This window comes from Fomitiporia mediterranea (genome assembly GCF_000271605.1).
Source record: "Fomitiporia mediterranea MF3/22 unplaced genomic scaffold FOMMEscaffold_4, whole genome shotgun sequence".
Taxonomy (NCBI): domain Eukaryota; kingdom Fungi; phylum Basidiomycota; class Agaricomycetes; order Hymenochaetales; family Hymenochaetaceae; genus Fomitiporia; species Fomitiporia mediterranea.
Window position 1 is genome coordinate 139,449 of NW_006760389.1, and position 24,071 is coordinate 163,519.

A 24,071-nucleotide genomic window follows, 5' to 3' on the forward strand; every position below is an offset into this window, starting at 1 on the left:
TTAAGTTTTCCCTCTTAACAGTACTAGTAGGAGATATAGTATCTACTAGTATTAATACTATACAACCACCTTTATTTAGACTCAGTCTAAGGTTAACAACTTTGTTATCTATATAGTTTTTGGAAGAAAATTTTGTAGGAGCTAGTAGTACCCTACTTAGACATAGTTAGAGATATTTATCAAGGATACACACTATCTTACCTTAATAGTATATATAATACAGAACAGTCTATATATTAACATTTATTTTGAATAAATGTGTCTAATGTCTTACTATACACATATATGTGTCATACAATGTGGAACTGTCTTATTACTATGTGTTATTACACTGAGACATCAACCAAGACATACATCTGAGACAACCCAAACTACATAGTATATAAACTAGCTAATACAAGGACAATAAAGCTAACAGGAGTAACAGTAGAGTCTACTGAACCCCTACCAGTGTGACTTACCTCTAAGCTACTTGCAAAGCACAACCTTGAGTCTATTACTGCTTTTTCATAGACTAACAGGTTATGAGCCTTGCACTCCCTACTTTAATACTCTATCTACTCAATACAATGTCTATACTTTACTTTATACACACACAATCTATTAGAACTCCTATTTGAGCATTCTAAAAAGTGAATTGCCTTTCACAAAGACAACAATTCCCCTAGCACAATGGACACTGTAATGGATGTATACACACAAGTACTTTGACACACTGTCTAAGTATCTCATATACACATTAAAGTATAATGCTTGATACAATTAAACAATATACTATAGTGTGTAGTAATGTGAACAAACAGAGTAGTAACTCTAATAGCACTGAGTACCCATACATAATACATTCAAACACTGAACAACTTTATTCTATACATTAGAGATACATTATAATAATAACATCTCATGTTACAGACAAGTGTTTGATATTATAACAATGATACAAACATGATCAATACTAAAAGCAAGCATATGAATGCTATAGAGCATACATAAACAATCTATAATGTTACAGACAATGTACTTCAATTAAATATAGTGTATATATTGAATAAAGATTATATTTAATTAATAAATATGTTAGAACTAAGACATCTGAACATTTAAGACATACAGACACATACAAAGTGAACTACATACAAAGTAGTAATGTTACAAAGTGAATATAATAACTACTGTATATGAGCAAGAGTAGTAACTATAGTTATTGAATGAAGAACTACACATTAAACAACATTGCAAAGATGTATAATAATGATGGATGAAAGAATAAATACTTATACTACATATAAAGTAAAGTTAATAAAACAATTCAATGGCACACAGTGTATAATACTATAACAGAGTGTAATATACCAATGCTACAAAGCTTAAAGAAGCAAAGCATCATGTTGATACAACTAGTATATGAATAAATCAATCTAGTAAGATGATTACCAGCAATTTTATAAATTATACATAGTGTAAAGCTATAATGAACAAGAAACAACAATATAATGATTCTTGTTATACACTACTTCAAACAAACAATGGGAGTAATATACTCCATATAACTACAAAATCGAAAGGACAATAGTTACAAATATACTGTAACAATAGTATGTATACTAATGAAAGGATATATATGATACTGAAGTATTAAGTTGATGCAACTAATACAAACTATTTAAATGAAATAAACATAATGCAGATGTATGAACAATTAAAGTCATAACACTAATGACAAATGATATAAAAATACAAACTATAATGAGATAACTAATGCTTTGTTGTATTAATAATATCATACATAAACCAAACAATACAATATGATTAAAAATACATATGTATCAAAGTGATGATACATTACAAACAAATAAATAATACAATTCTCATACCAGAAGTATGAAATATTAAATCATGAAGCTTATATCAAATCTACAAAGCTTACAAGCACAAAATGCTATGATAAAACAATCAGTAATGTTTACTAAAACAATGATTACAGATGATACATTATTATATAAATGATTATAACATTAATCAAACAAAAACATGTTCAAAAACATTAGTACACAATGTTAACATTGTAGCAGAAAGATATTTATTCACAATTAAGTATCTACAGTAAAACAACTCTCTACAGTGTATTCTTAATACAACAGCCTTACTTGAAGCCTGTGTCTACAACATAAAGAATAATAGAACAAGTAGAAACGGATGCACACTACCATAGCTCTAATACTTTTGTTATTAATGGGATAACAGTTAATACATAAGAGTGAGTGGAACTACACTGTAACAATTAATGTCTGCAATAGTGCTAAGACAGTACTGACACAATTTTGAAAATGGATAAGAAATATCTATAATACAATGAAATATATGGACACAAATGCAATTTAAAAGCAAATAACATTCATTCAACACATTGAAATATAGCCCATGACTATATATTCATATTAAATGATTGAAAACATTGAAGTTATGATATCCAATGTTATAATACTCTCCTTAAATTTATGAGGATTGAGTAAAATAAAAACATATGCTACAAATACAAAGTATACAATATGATGATTGAACAAATAGTCCATTAAAGAGTTATAAACTACTAGACATATATACAACCAATGAACAGTTAAATAAAACAAAGAAAACAGACAAGACAAAGTGATTGAATATTGTCACGCTCACGCAACACGTACGTTCCGATACGTTCCGATCGGAAGGGCTCAGTCGCATCAAAGTCGCATCATCCTCACGTCAGCAATCCTTCGATTACGTCATCATCGCCCACACAATAGTCTTGGTCGCTCAACTCGGACTAGTTGGGTTCCGGACTCCAGTTCCGATTCACAAAGGCAAGACTCTGAGCCTTCGGACGGCTGGTCGATCGATACAAAGGGGACTCGGATCCGGAGTCCCGGATGGGTTGATACAAAGGAGACAGCGGTGGATTTGTTCACAAAGGACTAGTAGCTACAAAGGACTCATAATTTCTATAAATACCCTCATGTAATTCGTACTTTCGAGGAATCAAGTTACTCTCTACTGCGACTCTTAGTGTGTAGTTTGACAGTCTCCTCAGTTAACGTTCCATCTCGCCTCGTCTCGTCTCGTATTGCCTCGTTCCGAAGTGCGGCTTCGTCGTTCCGCACTACTCTCGTCTTGTTAATCGTCACCTTCGGAACTCGTACGTTCCGCTCGGATCTACCTATTCCTTCTCACTCTTGACCCCTCTCGGCGTCCGTACCTTGCGGACTCAACTGACCTCTTCTACCTCAACCGGTACTTGAGATCGACAATATACAAAACAATTACTCAAAGTAAACCTTCTCAAATTGAGGGAGAGTAATTATATACATTCAATCATACTATAAACAAACAATTAAATGATACAGAAATGTTGACTATATTACTATTCAATGTTACATATCCTACAAAACATATTTACCAAGTCATTACAAAGAATCCAATGTCAATACAATGAATGCATGAGTCATTCTATCTATATCTTTGAGGCATTACCCTCACACAGTACTATTGAATATATAACAGACAAATATATTACAGATTATGAATATATGTATAGAGAAGTACACTATAAACAGCTATGTTGAGTAGAAAAGTGTCTCCTACAACAATCCCAAATAATACAGTAATGCTGAATACAACAGTGTATAACAATCTTATACATAGTGAATTAAAGATTATGCATTATACAAGATTTCCAATACTTAAGGTGTGAAATAATATTGAACAAGTAAGATAATAAACTATATAATTATTTGCACAAGTGACTAGCAAATAGTTGATACAATGAAGCTAAGAAATGGCATATATCTCAAAACCCTTGCACAAGCAACTATGACACAGAAACATTAATCTCATACTGATTCAAAAAGGGAAAAGCAGTAGAATCAATGGAATTAACATGTGTACTGTTGATCAAAACATTAATCATTTGAAGCAGAAGCAATACAAGATAATGTTGATCATGACAAAAGGAGAAGTCAACACAACTGTGTGATTGTACTTCAATAAATCAAATAAATGATTATACACTGTGAAGCAAACATACATACTTAGCAAATGAAATAAGTATGATTATAAAACTATTATAATGAAGTTTAATATGAAATTAAACAATAAATGGATGAATAACACATCATTTAATAAGATAATTCATTAATTCATACTATATATGATGAATAAAATGATGAATAACAAGAATAATACCCTGGAACACATATAAAAGGATAAAGAACATATCCATATAATAATACAAACATTATTCAAACATAATTCGTATATTAAACTGGGTGAGACAGTGAGAATAGTATGCAAAGAACTATGACACTAATATCATTGATTCTACACAACTATATAACCAATTAACACACAAACAATTCATTTGCTATCATTGTAATGATAAATATAAATGTAAATAGTATTAGAATTGTAAAATACAATGATGAGATATAGAACAATATATCTATTAAAGCAATATAAAGAAAAAGAGACACAAAGTACTCTAACTCAACTTATTAAAACAACAAGATATAATGCTGGACAAATATTATAATTGTACAAAGTATTATATTAACTAAACAAAGTTATAAAATAATAGTCACAAACTATGTGAACATATTACAATTGTTACAGACAAAGGAACATAAGTAATAGCTTGAATATCAGGATTACAATTACAAAAATCCATGATTAGCATTACTATAGTAATAAACAATGCAAACACATGTTATAAAATTGTTTGAGAGATAACATATGATGAAAACATACTAGATTTGTCAAAGAATAAATACAGTATACTGTGAATTAGCTCTGGATGTGTTAAAAATGATATAATATATGATATTACACACTAAAGTACATTGTACAATGTGCAGACCAATATTGAAATGAACGAAATACCTCATGACCTCAGAGAGAAGCAATCTGGCAATTACAGATTAAGTATCTATACTACTAAGTTTGAATAATACAAAGCTTCAATCCTATGGCAAAATATCAGTTTATTACTGAGTGTACATAGTATATACATGATGATACATATAGTACACATGACAATGTACAAACACAAACTGCAATGATGTATGAAGGGTATCATAGTGAACAAATACATTTTACTCTCATGATTAATGATTGTATGATAAAGAGTAAAAACAAAACAGAATTCCATCATACATAATAATATTATACAAGTAACAGACAATACAATCAATACAATCGAGTGACATATCATCTAATCAAATAGTAATTGATATTACTGGATAGATATGTGTTACAATCAAGAGAACATTGAATAACTATTGAACTACATGGCCAAAACGAACAATCTCTTAATATTAAAGAGAGAAACAAACAGAACAATTGTGATAATAATTGTTGTATGCATAGCAATGCAAATGCAAACCACTGAAGAGATTCCTGCAGGTCTCCTAGGCAAAGTAAACATATGATCAATTCATTTATTAATCAAACATAATAATCAGACAAACAAAACACAAACAGTGGACTTAATGAACATATTGAACTAAACATTTATATTGCAAATATGAATGCAAGTGTTTAACACAACAGACAAACCAGTATCAAATATTATATTAGTCTGATCAACTAGTATAAGTTTGAGAGGGAGTGTTAACATTTATTTCAAATAAATGCATCTAATGTCTTACTATGTACATATATGTGTAATACAATGTGGAACTGTCTCATTACTATGTGTTATTACACTGAGACATCAACTGAGACATACATCCAAGACAACCCAAACTACATAGTATATAAACTAGCTAATACTAGGATAATAAAGCTAACAGGAGTAACAGCAGAGTCTACTGAACCCCTACTAGTGTGACTTACCTCTAAGCTACTTGTAAAGCACAACCTTGAGTCTATTGCCACTTTTTCATAGACTAACACTATACTTAGTAAATACTAATAGTTTGAGTCTAGTACAATGTTAGTGTGAGTGACAAACTCAGAGCTTCTATAATTTAACATAATATTCAGAGACTGTTAGTACTATACTGTTAGCTCCTTCTAGACTGTATATAATATAAATATTAGTGTGTAATAAAATGTATTAGTTCAAAATTCTGTAAGCTACTTTTAAATTGTAGTTTACACCTGTTTGCTTACATTAATTTAACAGGGTTTAGTAACATGCTTAAATGTAATAGAGTTATTATAGTTAGTCATTTTGCTTGTAAGTACACTAGATTCTATAGTATTATATACTAATGAGTTTACTAATTAGAGCCTTCAGCTTTGCTACATACTTTGTACTATACTACTAGTATAAAGTTGTTATCTCTGTTACAACTCTAGTCATTTACTTTTTCCTTTAATTACTATGTAAGTACTTGCTTGCTTGTCTATTCTCTACAGTCTCTACACACATTCATCTGCCTAGTACACTATCAGTATGGCTGAACAACCTGGAAGAGGTACAGTTATAGATATACCTGATAAATATGAAGGATCAGACCCTGCTTTAAAGACTGGTATGTATTGTTTACACTCATTCAATTTTAGCAGTTGTTTACATATAAACATTTTATAAACAGTTGTGTATTTAAAACAAGGTAAAATATTATATGTGTACTCTAATATAATTGCTTATAACTAGGCATTACACTATATTCTCAAATAGGGTGGGCTTCATTTCATGTAGAACTTGCTACCTATATCAAGGAGGAGGGGGGATATAATATTGCTAGTAAGCATTCTGTACAGTTATCTTACAGTAGAGCTCTATTTACAATTATAACTTTGTTAAACCAGTTGCAATATATTCAACAGGGAGTTCTGATCAACAGTCTCATGTACTGCATACTAAAGCTATTATTAAGCATCGGATTCTGGACAAACAACAGTTGGAAAGGGCAAATGATCGAGTTACTAAGGTAGTTTACCCTATAGTAAAAGACTATATGAAACAAGGATATAAATTCCAAAAAGATCTAGAGGAGATTGCAGAGCTGTTTGCCTAGATAACCATTAGAGGATTATATACATAAGCATTCATACTATTTGAGAGTACTCTTAGAGTGCAAATTCAATAAAGCTTGTCCTAGAGATTTAACCATAGATAGTGCATTTTTATAAAATGATTATCATGGTATTGAGTCTGTCCGTGATTGATGTGCCTCTGGTCTAGGCAAATCATTGAAGTCCTGGTTAATCCTAGACTCCATCAGATAACTAAATAGTCGTCATCATCCAAGTCTACAAAGGCGATTATTCTCTCACAAAAGATAACAACCTTCTCAGGAAGTTCGAATTAACTGGTATCCTCCTGCCGGGACCCTCATAGTGACCTGCGAATTGAAGCCACTTTCGAAATCACTGCCGATTAGAATATGAGAGTCTCTGCTGTTGATAAGGGAACTGGTAAATCCGAGTTCACAACAATTGAAAAATGAAAAGGGAAGACTGCTTTATGAGGAAATCAAAAGAATTGTTGTGGAGGCAGAAAAATTTACTGTAGAGAATAAAGCACAGTGCATTGAAGTCATGAACACCTTATAGGCTCGTCCAACCCCATCAGCTGTATTAAATCGCAACTTGCTGATCAAGACGGGTTGGGCGCAAAATAGACAACTATGATAAGGGAGCCGTCCTGACTCAGAATACTGTGAAAGAAACGACAGAATGGGAGGAGAGTTATAAAGCCAATGTAATATTAGAGGAGCTTGAGGAGAAGTTGTATCACTAGGCCGAGTCACAGTGCAGAACGCTGTGAGTAAGAGTAATAATAAGTTGTATAGTAAAAAGCTTATCAGGTGTTTCAATCTACCAGATTCATTCCAGAGAAGACAGCTGTCAACGTCCTACTCTACATCATCTTCTGCAATCCACGCTATTTCTCTCCTGTGCCAGAGGAATTCTGGCCCGATAGGTGGCTCAACTCGGATATGAAGAAACGCACTCCGAAGCAAATGGAATACTCTACCGAAAAGGCAGGAACAGAGACAGAGGTAGACACAATGACCTCAGCTGCATTTATACCATTCTCCTACAGCCCAGCAAACTGTGCTGGACGAGCTCTTGCTATGGCTGAACTTCGGATGGTTGTAGCATTATTGGTGCAGTGCTTTGATATGCACCTTGAAGAAAGTACTAGCATGGCTGGTGTGGAAGCTATGAATTGGGAGAGGATAAGGATGGTCAAGAAATGTTCTACTAGTGCTTGTGTAATGAGCTTTCATTTACTCTCATTTTGTAGGGAGGTGATACAGTTGTACAACATTCTACTATAAATATATACATGCCTTTTATTACTCTCCTTTCCCTTTATTTGTACCCTCTGACTATATAGTACAAGAGAGGTAATAGGAATAGAAGTATTGATCAGGCTAAGCACAACAATTGAAGAAAGAGGAAGAAAGAAAGAATAGAGAGTACTTATAAGAAGGCATGGCCCAAACAGAACAATTGCCATCAAGCAAACTGTGCTCATACTTAAGTTCATATGCAGGACTTACAATAGTAATAATGACTATTGTAAACTTAAAAGTTATCACAGTAAATAATCAGCTTACAAAGTGCCTGATTAATGTGGCCAACATGAAAACCTATTCATTATCTTTACTCAGCATTAATGCTAGCAACTCAGGGAGTAATAAACAGTAACTAGTTTCAGCCAGGCATTAGTAGAATTACTAGTAGATAGATCTGAAGTGATCCTATAAATGTATAAAGAGTAATTTACTTTGAATAGTAAGTTTCAGTAAACATACAAACTGACAAAAAAGTATAGTAGTTAAGTGTACTAAAAGTATAGTATAATACTATATAGTGTACTAGTGAGAGGTATAGTATCTACTAGTATTAATACTATAAAACAGTAAAATACCTTCATTTGGACTTAGTCTAAAGTTAATAACTTTGTTATCCATGTATTTCTTAGTAGGAAAATTTGTAGGAGCTAGTAATAGTAGTACTCTGCTTAGACATAATCAGGTATGCCTATTAGGGATACACACTACCTTACTTTGACAGTATAATACAGAACAGTCTATACTTAGCAAATGCTAACAGTTTGAGTCTAGTATAATGTAAGTATGAGTAACAAACTCAGAGTTTCTATAGTTGTACAAGATATTCAGAGACTGTTAGTACTATACTGTTAGCTCCTTCTAGACTGTATACAGTATAAGTATTAGAGTATAATATAGTGTGTTAGTTCAAAATTCTGTAAGTTATCTCTAAATTGTAAGTTGCACCTATCTACTTATATTAATCTAACAGGGTTTAACAGTGTGCTTAAATGTAATAGAGCTATTATAGTTAGTCATTTTGCTTGTAAGTACACTACATTCTATATTATTATATACTAAGAGTTTGTCTCTTGTATTAGTTACAAACTAGTAATGACTAATTTAAACTATTATATTATTACAGTTTATTAACAATTTTTAATAGTCCCTACACACATACATTTCACTAGTACAATATCAGACTGAGTAAACCTTAAGCAAGTATGTTTGAACAGATACCCAATATATATACAGGATCAGACTCTACTTTACATACTGGTACATTCTATTCACATTCATTTAATATAAAAGAGTTATTTACACATAGACATTTTATAGACAGTTGTGAATTTGAGACAAGGTAAAGTATTACATACTTTACTCAAATATAACTACTTACAACTAGTCATTATACTGGATTCTACAATAGGATGGACCGATTATAATGTGTCTCTTGTCAGCTATACACATACACCAAAAAACTATGTTATTGACAGTAAGTATTCTCTACAACTGTCTTACAGTAATGTACTATTTAATACTATAACTATGTTAAACTAGTTTCAATATATTCAACAACAGTGCCTGAACAGGGAAGTAAAGTAATACATACTTCAGCTAATATTAGTTGCAGGGCTGTAGAAAAGACCCTGATGGAAGATACAAACAGCCAAGTTTCTAAAGTAATTTATCTAATAATAAAACAGTATAGTCAAGAATATTCATTCAAATCAGAACTGGAGCAACTTGTACAGTCAACCTAGACAATTAGCTTGAAGATTGTCTGTATAGGCATTCATGTTATTTGAGAGTACTCTTAGTTTGTAATAAAGTACAGCTTGTCCCAGAGGTTTAGTTATAAATAATACATTTTTATAAAATGATTATTATAGTATTGAGTCTGTCTATAATTAACACATCTCAGTCTAGGCAAATTGTTTAAGCCCTGGTTAATCCCAAACTTTAGCAGATAACTAACTAGCTGTCCCTATCCAAGTTTACAAAGGCGATCATTCTCTCAAAAAAGATAACAACCTTCTTAGAATGTTTGAATTAACTAGTATCCACCCTGCTAGGCTCCTTATAGTGTCTCACAAATTGAAGCCACTTTTGAAATTGCTGTGAATTAGAATATGAAAGTCTCTACTACTAATAAGAGTACTCTGATAAATCCGGGTTCACAACAGTTGAAAAAGGAGAAGGGAAGACTATCAGATAAGGAAATTAAAGAATTAATATTAAGGTAGAAAAATTTACTGTAGAGAATAAAGTATAGTATAAATGTATCAAAGTCATAAACACCTTATAGACTCATCCAACCTTATCAACTGTATTAACCTGCAACTTGCAGACTAAGACAGGTTGAGTGCAAATTAGACAACTATAATAACAGAACTGTCCTGAATACTGTGAAAGAAACAACAGAATGTGAGGAGAGTAAGAGGGCTAATACAATGTTGGAGGAGCTTGAGGAGAAGTTGAATCACTAGGCCAAGTTACAGTGTAGAATGCTGTGAGCCTGAGGAATAGTAACTTGTATAGTGCTGGCTGATATGATAGGGATCTATAAGATGAGAGAGGATAAGGATAGTAAGAAATGTTCTACTTTTGCTTGTGTAATAAGCTTTCATTTACTCTCATTTTGTATGTGGGTGATACAGTTGAACAACATTCTACTATTAATACATACACACCTTTTATTACTTTCATTTCCTTTATTTGTACCTTCCTAACTATATAGTGTAAGAGAGGCAAATAGTAATAGAAGTGTTAATCAGGCTAAGAACAACAATTAAAGAAAGAGAAGGGAAGAAATAATAGAGAGTACTTATAAGAAGGTATGATCCAATCAGAACAATTGCCATCAACCAAACTGTGCCCACACTTAAGTTCATATGTAGGTCTTTCAATAGTAATATAGTAATAATAACTATTGTAAGCTTAAAAGTTATTTACAGTAAATAATCAGTTCACAAAGTACTAGATTAATGTGGCTGACATAAAAACCTATCTACCATCTTTACTCAGTATTAATGCTAGCAGGCCAGACTAGTAACCAGTTTCAGCCAGGAATTGGCAGAATTACTAGTAGATAGATCTGAAGTGATCCTATAATGTATAAAGAGCAATTTACTATACATAGTAAGTTTTAGGGGACTTACAAGCTAGCAAAAGTACACAATAGTAAATGTGCTAAAAGTGCTATATAATCTTACATAGTGTACTAGTTGTAAGCATAGTATCTACTAGTATTAGTACTACTATGAAACTACCTTTATTAGGACTAGGTCTAAGGTCAACAAATTTGTTATCTACCTACCTCTTGGCAGACAATTTTGCAGGAGCTAGTAGTACCCTGTTTTAACATAATTAAGCATGTCTATCAAGTGTTCACACTACCCTATCTTAACAGTATAATACAGAACAGTTTATGTGTAGCAGATGCTAACAGTTTGAGCCCAGTACAATGTTAGTACAAGTAACAAAGTCAGAGCTCCTATAGTTGTACAAGGCATTAGACTATTAATGCTACACTGTCAGCCTTTCTAGTTGGCCCATTTCAGTACTGATTTCAGTGTACAATACAGTACAATAACTTAAAATCTTATAAGCTATTATAATGTAGCCTAAGACCTGTCAAGCTGTATTGACCTAAATCCAACACAGTTTAGTAACACATTTAGAAGTAATACAGTTATTGTTGTTAATAATTTTGCTAGTGCCTGTAAATACATAATATTCTGTAACATTAGAAGCCAACAATTTCTCCCTTGTGCAAGTTACAGTTTTTCAACCTAGCAATGACTGGTGTTAACTTTAAATCCATTATACTAGTATAGTGTATTAATAGCTTATTATGCCTGTTAAAACTCTTTACAAAACAAGACCTCAGGCTTTGTTACATACTTTGCACTATATTGCTAGTATAAATCTGTTGTCTCTATTACAACTCTCTTTACTTCCCTTTCCCTCTAATTACTGTATAAGTACTTGCTTACTTGTCTATCTTTCATAATCTCTATATACATTCACCTTACTAGAACATTATTAGTATGCCTAAACAAACTAACACAAGTACAGTTATACAAATACCAAATATATGGAAACATTCAGATAGTAATGCTTTAAAGACTGGTACATATTATTTACATTCTTTTAATCTAATACACTTATTTACATATAGTTATTTTATCCACAGCTATAGATTTGAAGGAAGGTAGAGTATTACACAGTTAACTCTAATATAACTACTAATAACTAGGCATTATACCATGTTTTAAAATAGGATGGGCTATATTTAAGGTAGACCTTGTTAGCTATACTAATGAGAAAGAGGGGTATAAATTTGACAGTGAGTACTTTCTATGATTGTTCTATAATTGAACACTATTTACAAGTGTTACTTTGCTGAATCAGTTGAGATACAACCAACAAAGATACCTGAAGGTGGAAGCAAAGTACTAAGTACTCCAGTTACTGTTAGCCACCGAGTTCTGGACAAAAAAATGTTGGACAGAGCATATAGTATCATTTCTCAAAAAATTTATCCAAAGATAAAAGCCTATATAAAAGAAGGATATGAACTCCAATCAGATCTAGAGCATTTTGTAGAGCAGTTAGTCTAGATAATGAGTTTGAAGTTTAAATACATGAGTGTTCATTTTATTTGAGATACTCTAAGAGTGTAAATTCAAAAGCTTGTCCTAGAGGTTCAATCATCAACAAAGCATCTTTATAAAATGACTATCACAGTATCGATTCTGTCAACAATTGCCACGCCTTCGGTCTAGGCAAGTCATTCCGGTTAAATTAGTAGAATGGGCATCATGTCCTTGAAGCTATTTATAACAAATATTCAATTAGAAACGCGCCCGACCAACAATTGACGTGGCTAACAAAAACACGCATGCATCACCTTCATTCAGTGTCAGTGCTAGCACAGTAACCAGTTTCAGGCAGGCACTTGATTGACAGATAGATCCGAGTGATCCTAGCATTGCATCATTGTACTGAGGCTATCACTGTGGTAACACCAGTAATCACAAGACTTATTAGCTAGCAAATAAACACAACAGTAAAATGCGCTAAAAGTGCGGTGTAGTGATGCATAGTGTAGTAGGTATAGTATATAAAAAGGAGCGACACAGGACCCAAACGTTAATATTGGATACGTTGGATATGTTGGATATCGACATATACATAGTGGAGGAGGGAATATTATCTACCTACCTGATGGTCGACGACGAATTATCCAAGAAGAAAATGGAGTAGAGAAAGAAAGCAAACACACAAGGAAGTCAGAACACGAAAGGTCCGTTCTATCAATAATTCTATAACAAAGTCCACACAGCGCTCATCACAACCGCAAATCCAGCACCCAGCACACCAAACACAGAACTCCGCGCGTCAGGACTTAAGAAGCGCCCTGCCAGCACACCACCATTCTCAATTGCTGGGAATGTCGTAGCAAACACTGCAGTTGGGTTAGGACCGCCGGAGATCGTTAGAGTAGTAGCGTCCTTCGCAGCGGGACTTGCGCTCGCTGAAGCATTTTGCACTGTTGAGCCTGCAGAGAGGATGGTAAAGCGTGGTGAGATGGCGTACATCCCGCCGTGTGTGCTGTTGATGAAGAGGAGGTAGTAGTCGTCTGCTGCTGGTACGTCTTGGATTAGGACGTTTAGATGTCCCGAGTTCGCAGGTACTAGACACACGGGTATGAGCAAAAACTGAGACCACAGGAGCCGTCTTTGCAACAACTCACCATTGAGCGCGGCTTTAATAAGGCCATCTTGACTAAGACGTGCAAGCTCAAGGTCGAACATCGCAACGCCATCCAACAAGCCCTTCTCCCAGAGAATAGGATTGGCCTGCCCATTCACCCACTCCGTTCCGGTCGTTGGTTGGATGAACGAAAAGTACGCTTTACGAGCAAATCAGCGATCCGCTCGTCCGACCTGATCAAGATAGAAAAAGGAGTACGTACAACCCAGATCTGCACATACTAATAATGGACTGAGTGCGAGGGCAGCAAGGCAAGGTAATAGTCGTAGGGAAACCATGACGGGTGGATCTATCAGTTGGCAAGTTCGGTAGGTCTTCTTGCTTAACGTGACCAATAGTACCTCGAGTGGAGGTCGCGCAGACTATCGAGTGAGGTATATAACCAACGCCTACGAGGATATAGAGGCAAGTCGGAGAGTCGTGAGTGGTATCTGAAAAGGAGGGTCAGAGAAAGATGAACGTTGAGGACAAGGAGAAATCTGCGGTGTGTCCATAAGGTAAGAGCCGGTGGACACTGATGACCGCCCTGGGTTACACTCCCACGGTCAGGTACATTGATTATGTAATTAATTCTTTGGGCGGCAAATCTGTCGAGCCTCTACTACAATCTAGCAACTGTGATTCTCGTTGCTTGCTTGCCTTGCCGGCGCTTCCACCTGGCGGATCCAGCACTGACGTTGCTGGGAAGTAAAGCAGATGTGCGTTCTCTGGGTAAAATGATGTCAGGGGTGATATCAAGTCGGCCTTTGGTGTGCGTCTGACGGGCGTCTAGTGGGCGTCTTGCGTCGCATAAGGATTCTCGGAACGTTTTCCAAGTCATACTCGATCAACGAGACATCGAATTGAGTGGAGGAAAAGGGAACATAGGGGCATCCCAATGAACTACTAGAACTACCTGTTCGGCGATGCTAAAGGAGGTCCCAGTCCGAATCTTCTTCAGGGTGTGCCACCGCATGTTCTGCGCTGCGGAACTTGTTTACGGTATTCTTCTTTTCGCTCATCATGAACAGTCATCTGGTTTGCGAAAACAGCAATAGCGCATCTGGGCTATTCTCAGTATCCTTCTTGAGGCTAATCAGGTACTGTAGATATCTCTTTGTCTCTACCTCGTGTCACTCACGTCGTCTCCAAACATCTCTAAGACCGCATTGTCCTATAGAATCTTATGGAATAACTTGAACCTACACCATGCACGGTTCGAAAATAGTGATTTCCGAGTTCCTTGTCACACTTAGACGCCCATACTCAGTTTACACGTGGTGAATGTTACAATATTACCTGCGCAGGGCGTCTATGCCGTACGCCACCAAACAAAGATGTTCACTTCCTATTCCATAGTGACTCGTCCTCTTATAAGCTTTCGTACTTGAGTCTCCTGTTATCACACCCCTTTCCCATACTCCATGGAACCCTTCACGCAAACACTCGTCAAGGGGCCGGGGATACCACAATACCTGAGCCCTCGGTTCTTCAGGTCTGCAAAAGACTTTGCCATAGCTTCAAACAGTGACTTGGGACGTGCACAGGACTCCCTTCCTAAACTGGGCATTGCTATACTTCTGACCGGCGAAGATGCTCTTCTTGAGGCGATTGCTGTCGCGACCACGGCAAACGATATTGCTATCCTGCATACGCGTTCCTCCCCGTTCTTCGGCCTTGCGACTGGCCTTGAATCCCTCAGCCCTCTACTACGTGGTCAGGATGCCACACTCGTAGGGTTCGGAATGGCGCGCATCGCAATGCATATTCGATATGGACTGAATACTCACGTTTCCGGAGTCGAGATCTCCGAAGCGGTAACACCAAAGGAACGGAATCTATCTCCTGGCACGTTCGTCAAGAACTATGTCGATACGACCACTCGAACGTTTGACGTGGATACTCTCTGGGATGCGCTTCCAAGCGATTCGGATGATGGGTCCGCAAGGCTACAGGACCTTGCTTTGCGTGCTTGGCTAACTGTGAGGTAGGCCAGTAATGAATAATGTCATTGTTCCTGACTTCTGGATGTACACACTAACGTTTGCGATCAGAGTTGCTGTGGCAGTCGAGACTCAATACAGCCTGAGCCAGTGTATTCCAGTCAACACCGCGTATCTGAAAAGCGAGGTATGTGGATGTTTTGACACCTTAGAAAAATCATAAAACTCAAGAAAATTCTGTCACGACAGCATTTTCAGCCAATACAGAAAATGTTGATAGAATTGGAGCAGATGGAGGCAGCGAGATCGCGCGTCCAGCAAAACGACTTCAGAGAAGCAACCATTGGCGAAAATGGTCACGTCGTCATTGCAAACGATCGGTTTAAAAGTCGCGTCAGACCCAGTGACCGCGTAGGCACTTTCCTTAACGTTCAGAACTCAGTCAGAATTTAAGAACTCAGTCCTGACTTGTTAAATAGAAACAGGTACTGATGTTTGACGAGTTTGACCGTCCGCATCGAGGAGTCGCCGTGCGCGCGAATGGGAAGGTTACCCATGTCACTCCACAAAGCAACCTCGGCGATCGCAAGGTTAAAGCGATTTTTGTCGTCGGCAAGGACGAGTTCAACCACGCCGAGCGTGCCCGGGAAATTTTCCTCTTGCGTCTTCTTCAGGGGTTGCATGACTTGGACAATCCGGAATATTTTTTAATCCAGAAACTTTTCTTTCCGACAGCTCAGGAAACATTGCCTCAAAAGATCTCCGGCGCTGAAATGACTGGAAGATTGAATCAGTCACAGGCTGATGTTGTGGAGGCGATGGTGCATTCTGAGGCACCGTTCGTTGTCGTACACGGTAAGTGCCTTTAGAAGGTTAACTGATTTTGTCAAAGTTTCATGTTGTTTCGTAGGTCCTCCTGGGACAGGGAAGACTTCGACGATCTCGGCGGCACTAACGCATTGGATTGATATCCATGATACAGTATGGGTTGTGTCGCAGTCCAACGTGGCCGTCAAAAACATCGCGGAGCGACTCGCAAAGGATGGCGTTCCGTACCGGTTGCTTGTGTCTAAGGAGTTTTACCACGAATGGTGAGGTTCCAATAACTTTATGAGGCTAGTGCTTAACTAGCTTTTCTGGTCATAGGCACGAACATATCTATGACGAGCAGGTCACAGAATCGCTGATCCGAACAGATGAGCTGCCTGCTCATATGCACGACATCGAAGTGCTTTTCCATGGCATCCATGTGGTTCTATGTACTCTCAGTACATTGTCGAACCCGTCTTTGGAGACCAAGAACGTCTTCAATGTTGTTCCAGTGGCAAACCTTGTGGTAGACGAGGCTTCGCAAATTGGCATTTTTAATTATATGGTAGGCCTTGAAACCTGTAAATTGGTGTGGTAGAGGCTAATACGATGAATAGCACGTATTTGCTCAGTGCAAGTGCTTGAGTAGAGTCTGTTTCTTTGGCGATCCGAAACAATGTAAGTTGTCCTAAGTTATGCTCATATTCATTCCCTTAATATTGCATCTTTAGTGCCGCCTTTCGGCCAGGATACTGCGAGCACGTTGCAAAGCATTTTCGACGTCCGACATTTGAAACCGGGCTCATACTTTTTGAACACGCAATGTACGTATTTCCTTCTTTGCTGCTGTAGCCTGTGACTCATCCAAATAATTAGATCGAATGCCTGTACCAATCGGCACATTTATTTCTGACGCGGTGTACGATGGAAAGCTCCGCTCGGAGCATAAGATATCGTCACATACGTGTGTAGCGTTCGTAGATGTCTCTCTAGGAGTGGAAGAGGAGGATAATAAGAGTTTCGTTGTATGTTAATATTTCATTCTTGCACTTATTATAGCAATTAATCCCTTATTGGATTCACAGAATAGGCGCGAGGTTCAGACTGTAGAACACCTCGTTCGCCACTATTATCACGGCCGAGACTATTGCATTGTCACTCCGTACGACGCCCAGAGAAATCTGCTACAAAAGACCTTGGAGAGTGCTGGTTTGCGTTCCGACAACGTTTATAATGTTGATAGTTTCCAGGGTAAGTGACGCCAGGTTCATTCCAAATGTTACCCAAAATAACTGGTTTTGTCACCTGTAGGAAACGAGGCCGACTTTATAATCATCTCCGTCGTTCGAACAACAACCCCGGGATTCCTTGTCTCAAGAAATCGAGTGAATGTCATGCTCACGAGGTGCAAGCTGGGTATGGTCATTATTACGAACCAAGCCTTCATCCGAGTAAGCAACACTCTTTTGGGTGCGATGCTCCAATATTGGGAGCAGAACTATGGGTGCGAGAATACGTGGCGTAATTGGAGAGCTGTTGCTGGTAAAATAGTGGATCTACCAGGTGCCAACGGCTCTGGAAGAAGGACTACTCAGTCTTATTCGTCGGAGGAAAGATTGAAAAGCAGTCTTCGATTGTCGCGTCAGACACTTTCTTCTTGCAATAATGAGATGTACTATTCGACCGCTGCACCGGGCGTCTGCGTATCCACGCCTTCCGTACCAGGATGGAGTACACTGCGAATCACGCATAAAAAGAGCAAACCAAACTCGTTTACCTCTCAACGTGGGACACCCGACTCGGACGTTCCTCTACTCACCAAAGCCATGCACCGAATACAAATAAATGATTTTCGCCATACAGTTACCCCGGATTTCCCAGACTACCTTCCAACTGTGGCATTGCAACCTCCGACTTCTGGTGCTTGGAGAAATGGCCCACCACATCCTTTGCAGATAAGGCCCTTGACAGTTTCTAGGGCAGGCCTTCCCTCACAAAAGCTTACTGTTCTGAAGAAACAGGTACCGAGCGAAATTCTTGGCTCAGCGAAAAAGTCGAAGAGGAAAAAGAAGGTTACCTTGTAATGTTATATTGTTGTAGAAGTCTCTACACTCATTTGTTTGACTGCTATGTTTTGGAATATAGTATTGATATTGTTACAATATTGTGAACGAGTGAGCTTTGTATTCTGATCACTATTAAGAGTTAATATTATTACTCAGAATACTATCTTTAGAATTTAACACCGCTGTAGATAACATCATTGTAGTCTTCAGAATCAACAGTAGATGTATCATGTACATGCTTGTAATGCTTGCCTAGCTAGACAGTCTAATAACTTACAAGGGCAAGTGGACAGTGATGACCGCGGACCGCCTTTTTTGGTGTCCCACGGTCAGGTACCCATTGATTATGTAATATCGCTTGAAAATTGGCGAATCCGTCGCTCCTCCAACAAGTTTGACTCTCGTTGCTTGTTGTTCTTTGCTCGGCGCTTGCGCCTGGGACATTTGCACTAACGTTGCTGAGAAGTAGAACGCATGCACGTTCTGCTGAGAAAAGATTTTCCTAGTTGATAGAAAGCTGAACTGTGGTGGGCGTCTAACCAGCGTCTAGACTTGCTGCATCGCTCGAAGAATTCTCGGAACGTTTTCCAAGTCTTGCCCGATCAATGTGACATTGTACCCAGTGGAAGAAAATGCCGCATAGGAGTGTCCTAATGCGCTACCAGAACTACCCAGACGGCCGTGTTAAAGGAGGTCCTAGCCCCGCTCTTCCCGAAGGCAACCGCATGTCCTGCACGGAAGAACTAGTTTGTGCCAGTCTTCCTTTCACTCATAGCCTAGAATACAAGTACAGACAGGCCATACTTCGACTATGCTCAGTATCGGTCCAATGATCAATTGAGGATGCTGTAAATATCATTTAGTTGCTGCTTCCTGTCACTCGCCGTTCCGTCTCTGAACACCTCTCAGACCGCATGGTCTTATGGCATCTTATGGAATGACTCGAACTTACATCGTGCCCGGTTCAAAAATAGCAATTTCCAGGTTCCTTGTCACACTTAGACGCCCATATTATTTCAGCCCCACACGAGGTGAGCGTTAGCATATTATTTGTGCAGGGTGCCCATGCCGTACGCCACCAAATGAAGGTGTCACTTCCCGTTTTAAAACTGGCTCGCTCTCTTATAAGCCTTCTTACTTGGGTCTCCTGTTATCGCATCCTTTTCCCATACTCCATGGAGCCGTTCTCGCAGACACTCGTCAAAAGACCAGGTATACCACAACAGCTGAGCTCTCGTCTCTTCAGCTCTGCAATAGATTTCGCTACTGCCGTGAACAGTGATTTGAAATGCACGCACAGCCATGTCCCTATACTGGGCATTGCCATCCTCCTGACCAGCAAAGATGCTCTCCTTGAGGCAATCGCCGTTGCATCTACAGCAAACGACATTGCCATCCTATATACGCGTTCTTCATTCTCCCGCGTCAGTGACCTTGCAACGGGCATTGAATCCCTCAGCTCTCTGCTAAGCGGTCAGAACGTCACGCTCATTGGGTTCGGAATGGCACGTATTGCGATGCATATTCGATATGGATTAAATACTCATGTTTCCGGAGTTGAGATTTCTGAGGCAGCGCTTCCAAGAGATCGGAATCTATCTCCCGGCGCATTTGTCAGGAACTATGTCGACCCTACCGTGCAGACTTTTGATGTCGACACCCTATGGGACGCGCTGCCACTCGATCCGGAGGATGGGTCTGCAAGGCTGCAGGACCTTGCCTTGCGTGCTTGGCTTACCGCGAGGTACACTCTTTCTAATCATACCATTGTTCTTTACTTCTCGATACGTCTACTTACATTTGAGAGCAGGGTTGCTGCCGCAGTCCAGACTCAATGCAGCCTGAGGCCGTCCATTCCGGTCAATACCGCATTCCTGAAAAGCGAGGTACGTGAATGTTTTCGACTCCCTTAGAAAAGTCACAAAACTCATAAAAACCTTTCCTCGGCAGCATTTTCAGCCGATACAAACGATGCTCATAGAACTGGAGCAAATGGAGGCAGCAAGGCCACGTGTCCAACAGAACGACTTTAAAGAGACGGCCATTCCTGGAACCGGCCATGTTGTCATCGTGAACGACCGTTTCAAAAGCCGTGTTAGGCCAAGCGAACGAGTAGGTGCTTTTCACGGACAGCTAGAATTAGAACTTGACTGGTTTACTAGAAAGAGGTTTGGATGTTTGATGAGGCCGATCGTCTGCATCGAGGAGTCGCCAAGCGCGCAAGCGGGAAACTCACCGAAGTCGCGCCGCAAGGCAATCTTGGCAGTCGCAAGTTCAAGACTATCTTTGTGGTCGGAAAGGACGAGTTTAATCACGCCGAGCGTGCACGCGAGACCTTCCTCCTGCATCTTCTCCAAGGAAAGCACAATCTTGACGACCCAGCTTACCACTTGATCCAAAACCTTTTCTTTCCAATGGGTCAGGAAACATTACCACAGAAGGTTTCTGGTGCTGCAATGACTGGGAGGCTGAATCAGTCGCAAGCCGACGTGGTAGAGGCAATGGTGTACTCTGAGACACCGTTCGTCGTCGTACATGGTATGTACTTCCCGAGGATAATCAGATTTTGTTGAAGTTCCATCTGCTCCACAGGCCCACCCGGAACAGGCAAAACTTCGACTATTTCAGCAGCGCTAATGCACTGGATCGATTTGCATGATGCAGTATGGGTAGTATGTCAGTCGAACGTGGCTGTCAAGAACATTGCGGAACGACTTGCAAAGGATGGTATAACGTACAAACTGCTCGTTTCCAAGGAATTTTACCTCGAATGGTGAAGTTATATTGGCGCTGTTGACTTTACTGGTCAGTATCGGATTTAATTAACTGTTTTACACCCGTATAGGCACGAGCACATCTACGACGAAACGGTCTCAAAATCGTTAATCCGAACAGACGAGCTGTCGGCGCGCATGAACGACATTCGCGTACTCTTTCGCGGAATCCATGTAGTCTTGTGTACTCTCAGTACGCTGTCGAACCCGTCTTTGGAGAATAAGAACGTTTTCAATTTTGTTCCGGTGACAAAACTTGTTGTTGACGAGGCTTCTCAAATCGGTATTTTTAACTACATGGTAGGTCCAAAGCCTTCTACTCGGTATGGATAAAGGCTTAGGTGATGCACAGCACGTATTCGCGCAATTCAAGCGCTTGAATAGAGTTTGTTTCTTTGGTGACCCAAAGCAACGTAAGTTGACCTAAGCTGAGCTCCTACCCCTTATCTAACCTCCGTCTATCCAGTGCCACCCTTCGGTCAAGATGCTGCGAGCACACTGCAGAGCATTTTTGATGTCCAGCATCTGACACCGAGCACGTATTTCTTAAATATTCAATGTATGTACCTTCTCTGTGGCTGCTACAGCATGAGGCTTATTGAATAATTAGATAGAATGCCCATCCCTATCGGCGATTTCATTTCTGACGCGGTCTACGACGGGAAGCTCCATTCGGAGCATACGATATCGTCGGATACGTGTGTTGCGTTCGTCGACGTGTCTCCAGGAGTAGAAGAAAAAGTCAATAAGAGCTTCATTGTATGCTAATACTTCACTCAATTCACATTTATATAACAACTGATACCTTATCGAAATAACAGAATAGACGTGAGGCTCAGACTGTGGAGCACCTTGTCCGCTATTATTACCAAGGCCAGGACTATTGCATCATCACTCCATACGATGCCCAGAGAAATCTGCTACAAAAGACCTTGGAGGGTGCTGGTTTGCGTTCTGATAATGTCTACAATGTTGATAGTTTCCAGGGTAAGCGACTCCAAGTCCTCACTCCAAATGTCACCCATAATAATTGATTCTGCTGCCTACAGGAAACGAAGCTGACTTTATAATCATCTCCATCGTTCGAACAACAACTCCGGGATTCCTTGTCTCAAGAAATCGAGTGAATGTCATGCTCACGAGGTGCAAACTGGGTATGGTCATCGTTACAAACGAAGCTTTCGTACTGAAGAGGAGAGTGAGCAATACACTATTGGGCGCAATGCTGCAAGAGTGGGGATGGAACTGTGAATATGAAGATACGTGGCATAGCTGGAAAGCTATCGCCGATCGAACAGCGGATCTTCCAGGTGTTAATGGCAGAGGAAGTACTCAGGTGTATGCGTCGGCGGGTTCTTTGAGCACGCCTCTCCGGTCTTACGGACGAGCACATTCTTCTTCTCTAGATGAGATTCGTCACCCAGTTGCTACGTCGGGTGTTCGCGCATCTGCATCTTCCGTGCCTGGCTGGCCTACGACGAAATCCACGTTTGGAAGGAGCGAAGCAAACTTGTTCACCACTGAAAGTGCGGACTCAGATGTCTCTTTGCTTGCTGCTGCATTCCAGCAGGCACGGCTAAACGGCTTGCAGCAAACTTATGCTTTGCTGTTCCCGGAGTTTGGCTGAAAAGGAGTAAAAGAGGGAAAATGAAACTGCCAAGTAAATTTAGACTGATATAGAGAGATTTCCACGTTTATTCATTTGAATGTCATGTTTTGGATAATATGTTAATGTTGTTACAATACTGTGCATGAGGGAACACTATATTTAGAATTCAATACTGCTTTAGTTAAGTCCACTGTAGTATTCAGAGTCAACAATAGATGGAATCAAGGTTATACTCATAGTACTTGTTGAGAAAAGTGGGTAAGAAAATGAGAGAAAACTAAAGTACTATAATATACTAATTCTATTCTCTATTACAGTAGCTACTTCATCCTTACACTTCTTGCTTCAGAATCTGTTAGATACATGTCTCTGTAGAAAGTAAGTACCAAGTACTACTATGGTAGTATTGCATCACAAAAATATGCATAGTCTGACAATGTTATACATTCAAATATAATATCAACAATATGAAAAATATATAGAACCCTGCCAGGAGTCCATTTATTGGATTATAAAGACAAGACATATATTGAAAAGGTATGTAAGACTTGTGAGACCTGTAATGCTTTTAATGATTGTCAGAGCATACAAGACTTGACAAACAATACAAGCTATTGTAAGCTATTGTTAGAATTACTGCCCTTTTCATAAGTATTGTCACACTTGATGATTCATTATTTTTTGTCACAAAAGTAAACAAAACAAAAAAATAACTATTTCTCACTCAATTCTGCACAGAATTCAGTGATTATTTGATGTAAATTCATGTTTTTTAAGTATGCTTCAAATAGACACTTTAATTATTAAATTTGAGCAAGATTTGACTGAGTTATAGTGAAAAG

General features: G+C 38.5%; 3 protein-coding genes across 3 annotated transcripts; 2 read left to right on the forward strand and 1 right to left on the reverse strand.

Annotated features, from left to right (window-relative positions):
* Positions 1-7,922: 7,922 nt before the first annotated feature.
* On the forward strand, positions 7,923-8,205 carry FOMMEDRAFT_153745 (uncharacterized protein; the record flags this gene model as incomplete). Its single annotated transcript, XM_007264394.1, has 2 exons — positions 7,923-8,139; positions 8,195-8,205. 2 exons carry the CDS (start codon positions 7,923-7,925, stop codon positions 8,203-8,205), a joined length of 228 nt encoding a protein of 75 aa, XP_007264456.1.
* Positions 8,206-13,290: 5,085 nt separating this feature from the next.
* On the reverse strand, positions 13,291-14,507 carry FOMMEDRAFT_18445 (uncharacterized protein). The gene is made up of 3 exons (XM_007264395.1): positions 14,251-14,507; positions 14,029-14,187; positions 13,291-13,968 (listed from the first exon to the last, which is right to left on the reverse strand). Exons 1-3 carry the CDS (start codon positions 14,324-14,326, stop codon positions 13,598-13,600), a joined length of 606 nt encoding a protein of 201 aa, XP_007264457.1. The 5' UTR covers positions 14,327-14,507; the 3' UTR covers positions 13,291-13,597.
* Positions 14,508-22,782: 8,275 nt separating this feature from the next.
* On the forward strand, positions 22,783-23,276 carry FOMMEDRAFT_139484 (uncharacterized protein). The gene has a single exon (XM_007264396.1). It carries the CDS (start codon positions 22,843-22,845, stop codon positions 23,245-23,247), a length of 405 nt encoding a protein of 134 aa, XP_007264458.1. The 5' UTR covers positions 22,783-22,842; the 3' UTR covers positions 23,248-23,276.
* Positions 23,277-24,071: the final 795 nt, after the last annotated feature.

Coding starts and splice junctions, on each gene's coding strand:
- FOMMEDRAFT_18445 (XM_007264395.1), bottom strand. CDS start 14,326: ATGGTTTCCCTACGACTATTACCTTGCCTTGCTGCCCTCGCACTCAGT. Junction 14,188..14,250: donor AGTATGTGCAGATCTGGGTT/GTACGTACTCCT, acceptor TTGCTCGTAAAG/CGTACTTTTCGTTCATCCAA. Junction 13,969..14,028: donor TATTAAAGCCGCGCTCAATG/GTGAGTTGTTGC, acceptor CCGTGTGTCTAG/TACCTGCGAACTCGGGACAT.
- FOMMEDRAFT_139484 (XM_007264396.1), top strand. CDS start 22,843: ATGCTGCAAGAGTGGGGATGGAACTGTGAATATGAAGATACGTGGCAT.